Here is a 5,029-nt window from a genome sequence, read left to right as displayed (position 1 = left end):
ATATTTTTGAATAAATATATAAATTAATTTTAATTAATTATTATATTACAAGAATAAGGCTTATCAACACCCACAAAAATAGTCAGAAATTTATCGCTAATTTGACGTAAAATATAATTTGTGACGGAAAATTAGCTACTGCCTAGCAATCAACGATTTTCTTGCTAATTACAAGTTGCAAATCAGTGAGGCAAATACAACAGTAATTCATCGAAAAAAATTTTTGCGATCGAATAAATAGTCGCAAATCCATCACTAAATTAAAAGCTAATTCGATAGAAGAAATATACTAAAAAGTAATCACTAATTAGTGATAAACTCTAATACAATAGACTCAATTAAATGTTTAAGAGAAGGTGTTCCTCTAAAAGAAAAAAAATGCAAAAATAATGATGTTTTTTTATTATGAAGTATTGTTAGAAGTTAGAACTTAGAAGTATTAGAAGAATGAACACAGCAGTAGACGCATGAAGCAATTTAAATTGGACTCAGCCTACGCATGGGGTACACCCTTGTGACCACCGCCTCTGGCCAAGAACTGCACCGACGGTTACTACCACCTGTGTTGCCAACCTCCTTTTCTTCCGTTCGGTTACAGATGCTCTGCTCCAAATGAGCCACTCCTGCTCCAATAGGTCGTTTAAGACCACCACAAAACCCTACTTCGATTTTCCCTCATCAAATGCCTATTTATATTTCTTTTTTTTTTTTTGAAAAAATTCTATGATTTCAGATTTAATCACACCAGTGTATTTACCGTGCCTGATTAAGAATTTTACCGTCATTAACAACATGAAAGCCAAGGTCAAACATCTTCCTCCTATCCACGTGTAGTTTTACTAATTGGTGGAAAGGATATAATCATTGTAGCACAGCACATTTATGGCCACCATAGACCGCACCTCCTATTTATTAGTTATAATCAACCCCCCCTTTTGAAAAATTAAATAACTTCAAATGAAGCTTTGTAACAATGGTGCAGCAAGAATTATTTAAGGAAGTAAACAAGGAGTAGCAGTATACGAATATACATGATAGACAGAAATATGGTCATAAATTCTATGTGTATCCTGTGATCAATGCTAGTCCAAACAAACTTCAACTTCCCTCTCTAAAATCAAATCAAATCACTAGAATGGCAAAATTTTGCAAAATCAAAGACTATTCCCTTCTTTTGGGGCTCTGAAGTGAAAACCCCGTTTTTTCATGATGATCTGGGTCTTCCAGAGCTGAAGTAGCAGTTGCAGTACCCTCATCTTTACCCTCGCCAGAGGAATCATTTCCTTCCAACTGCCCTGACGTTGAAGAAGATTTGTTTCCGGAAACATTACCAAGCAGGCTTTTATACATAGTAAGGGCCTGAGCCATCATGTTAGCAGGATTGGATGCAGAGCTAGGAAGCAACATTGTCGTTCCCTGAGAAAAAAGTAAGAGAACATAAGACAAATTTCAAAGCGAAAAAAATGGTTAAATGGTGCTTGTTAGCTTGTAATCTACTACCTCCTTGGCTATGTTACTGAAAGCATGAATATATTGCTCTGCAACCCTTAAACTTGCTGCCTGCAAAGCAAATGACAACATCAATTCCATCCCCTCCTTTTATTTCATGATACATGGAAAATTTGAAATAAGTGAGCCAATTAGGAGCAAATCTATACACCAGATTTCCTTTATCAGCTTCAGAGATGATGTCAACTCAAACACCATTCTAGCCTATTTGATTATGGATTGCTCACAATAAATCAAAACTACATAAAATAGTCAACCAGACCCTGCAATGAAAACTGTAATAATGACTCTCACTCACACATGCAAAAAAAAAATGCTGGCATGCCCCAAGCCCCCCAACACCAAAAAAATGCATCATGTAAACAGTAGAAATTTAGATGCAAGTAAACAGTAGAAATTTAGATGCTGCATCTATTTTGGTAAACATATTCAAATAGTTACACAATTGGCCAAAATACTAAGAAGTTATGGACCAAAATATAATTTTATTACTTGCACAAGATGCAGCAAATGGAATATGAATAAAATGACAAATCTCACCTCTGCTCCTCCAATTTCTTTCAGGGCTTTTGACACAAGATAGATAGCTTCAGCCTCACCTGAAGAAGTATAATAGTAATTATAAAGATTTAGAGATTAAAGATATCAAGAGGAAGCAACAATTTAGTTTCTTCAAAAAAAAGTAAAGGATACATAAAGGAAATAGAGAAGTGATTGCATGCCAATTGGAACACAATGTAATGGTGGCTTGATATAAAAGAATACTAGTAATACTTTGGACCATCAGCCTACATTTCATCATCCCCCTCCCTTCTCACACGAAACAACATTTTATCACAAAGAGAACATACATATGACACGTTATAAGTATGAAGAGTTTCTCTGTGATGCTCAGCGGTGATGTCAAATCCTTCTTAAGAATAAATACGGATACATAATTGAAAGATGGAAACAGAGCAAAACACGAAATTAACCTTTAGCTCTATTGACATGATCCATCTTTGCAGCTTCTGATGCTAGGATCACTGCACTCTTCTTACCATCAGCAATGTTGATGTTGGCCTGTCTCTCTCCTGTTTAACATTAAACATCATCAATTCCAGTGTACACACAATCTTAAAAAGCTGGATGACATGGGTGCCAAAGTCAATTCCAGGATGAGAATAAATGTAAAAATATCACAGTAGAACCTCTCAATAAATGGAAAATCAATTTGATTACCTTCAGATTCAAGAATTTGAGCTCTCTTTTTCCTCTCTGCCTCTGCTTGCATCTCCATAGCGGCTCTCACTCCACGTGGAGGAGAGATATCCCCTGAAAGAAAAATTACACATACTGTCAAGTACAAAATCAGGGGAAAAGGAAAATATTTCAGTTTAAAAAATATGTTAAACTTACGTATTTCATATCGAAGGCATTCCAGCCCCCAGCTTTCAGCAGCCACACTAATGGCCTCCTGCAACAATTTTTTACATATAATCAATCTTCGTTATTTGAACACAGATGTGAAAAGAGTTGTTCTTTCTATTCATTGAGAAGAATTTGAAAATCCTGTTTTTTTTCTTTATCACAAAGAAAACACTAGTCTAACACCTATTGATGGAAAAGCCTATAGCGATTATTTCATGTCTATTCTCTCTCATCATTGTTAAATGAAACCAAGGGACAAAGGAAATTTAGAAACTATGTTCAGGATTTGAAAGATAGTATTCAAATTTGGTTAACAAAATAAGCTTGCTTTCACTTTGAAAATAAACCTAGCTTATAAACCCATAATCAAATAATAGAATTAATTCCTAAGTCCTAGCCCAAAATCAGAATACAGCGTAAATGCATGACGAGATATTTTCTTTCCAGTAACTGCAAGCCTTAGGATCTATGTTTGTGGAAGGATATTTTCAATTTCTCTACTGCAGATATGTTTGAAACATATTACTGTGCCTTTCCAAATCCACTACAGTTCAAGAAACAATCGTTGGGGTAAAGAAAGAGAGATATTCAGCTATTACATATGCTAGAATGCTCCAATCAATTAATTTTGCAGCATGACACACTGACACGTTGATAAGGTATTTAGTAGAAGAGCATACATGATACACAGTGACAAGATATTTCTAACATGAGCCTTATTTATACTTTGCATGTATTTACAGTCACCATTATAATATTAATAGCCTCTCAAGATAAATGTACTTCAGTCAAACCTATTGGTTCCGAATTGGATTTTGAAACAAGTTTATTTCATTGGAGGATAGGGACTAATAACAAAACAGTCACAAACTTGGTGAACATTATGCTTCCGCACTTGTCCCTCATGTATAACTAAATTCAAATAAGACTTCAAAATTACTATATGATAAATAGAACACCAGCTGCAGTTCCCGGAAGTCCAACAGTTCCATGTAAAGAGGCACCATGTCCCTCATATCCAAGATTTACACCAACACCATACAACTTGAAATTCAATCAGCTAGGATGCTTCCTTAAGTAAGAATAAAAAAGGAAAAATAAAACAGATGCCAAAACGACCAAAACTGATTCAGAAAACTATACTCAATTACTTACCACAATCTTCTTATTCAGCGTGTCCCTTTCCTCGAATGTCTTGTCAAGGGTAATCTTACCAAGCTCACTACGCATAGTCGTTTGTGCCAGCTGAATGACAGCATAAATGGGATTCTCTACTCCATAAGAAGCTAGCTTAGGATTCACAATCTACACCCAGAAATTCAAATACTAAATTAAATAAACACAAAATTTAAATAGATAATTATCAACACCAGTCTTTGCCGTTGACCAATAAATGAAATAGAGATGCAAGAAAACAAAGAACAATGAAGACCTTGATGTAGAGAACACCGTCAATGAGGATAGTGACATTATCTTTAGTGATAGCAGATTGGTCAGGAATGTTAATAGCCTCCTCTTTGAGGGAATGCACATAAGCAATGCGGTCAACGAAGGGGATCAAGAAATGAATTCCAGAGGGAAGTGTCTTAACGTACTTTCCAAATCTCTCTATCACAAAGGCTTTCTTCTCCGGCACAATGCGAATCCCCCAATTCATCGGAGGAATAATCTCATAATTCCTGCACAATCAGTCAATTAAATTTTCATAAAATCTATAAACAAAAAAATTCAGTGCAAATGAATGAATGCGGTGAGAAGAGACATGAAATAACCTAGAGATAGGATCGCGACTAGATCGGAAGTGGCGGAGGGAGGAGATTCGAGATGGAAGAGAAGGGGAAGAAGCTGTGCGATGAGTGAGATGGGTCTGACGGCATAGCTGAGTGAGATAGCCAACTCCGTTTCTTGCTAAACTGGTTCTCCAAATCGTAGTCGCCATTTCCAAGCTTGGGATTTCTTCTCTGGAGTCTGGAACAGCAATCCCTTGGTTCTTCAATGACTGGGATTTTAAACCCTGGCCTAAACCCTAAAACCCTTTCATTCTCTCCGTTTTGTTTTAAACCAGGGTATTCTTGCCGTGCAGACCAAGTTGAACAAAATTCAAAATTTT

General features: G+C 36.0%; 1 protein-coding gene across 1 annotated transcript; it reads right to left on the bottom strand.

The window, feature by feature from the left end:
- Positions 965-4,991, bottom strand: LOC107622701 (stomatin-like protein 2, mitochondrial). Its single transcript, XM_016324687.2, has 9 exons — positions 4,692-4,991; positions 4,352-4,598; positions 4,075-4,224; positions 2,908-2,965; positions 2,731-2,823; positions 2,484-2,582; positions 2,050-2,108; positions 1,501-1,560; positions 965-1,416 (listed from the first exon to the last, which is right to left on the bottom strand). The coding sequence occupies exons 1-9, from the start codon at positions 4,856-4,858 to the stop codon at positions 1,162-1,164; spliced, it is 1,188 nt and encodes a 395-aa protein (XP_016180173.1). The 5' UTR covers positions 4,859-4,991; the 3' UTR covers positions 965-1,161.

The sequence above is a fragment of the Arachis ipaensis genome, chromosome B02, assembly GCF_000816755.2.
Source record: "Arachis ipaensis cultivar K30076 chromosome B02, Araip1.1, whole genome shotgun sequence".
NCBI classification, from domain to species: Eukaryota; Viridiplantae; Streptophyta; class Magnoliopsida; order Fabales; family Fabaceae; genus Arachis; species Arachis ipaensis.
This window is presented reverse-complemented; position numbering and strand designations above follow the sequence as displayed.

What these genes read in the sequence shown, in the direction of transcription:
- LOC107622701 (XM_016324687.2), bottom strand. Translation starts at nt 4,858, where the DNA reads ATGGCGACTACGATTTGGAGAACCAGTTTAGCAAGAAACGGAGTTGGC. An exon ending in ACGGTGTTCTCTACATCAAG is followed by an intron (nt 4,225 to 4,351) that starts GTCTTCATTGTT and finishes TTCTGGGTGTAG; the next exon opens with ATTGTGAATCCTAAGCTAGC. An exon ending in AAGAAATTGGAGGAGCAGAG is followed by an intron (nt 1,561 to 2,049) that starts GTGAGATTTGTC and finishes TTTGCTTTGCAG; the next exon opens with GCAGCAAGTTTAAGGGTTGC.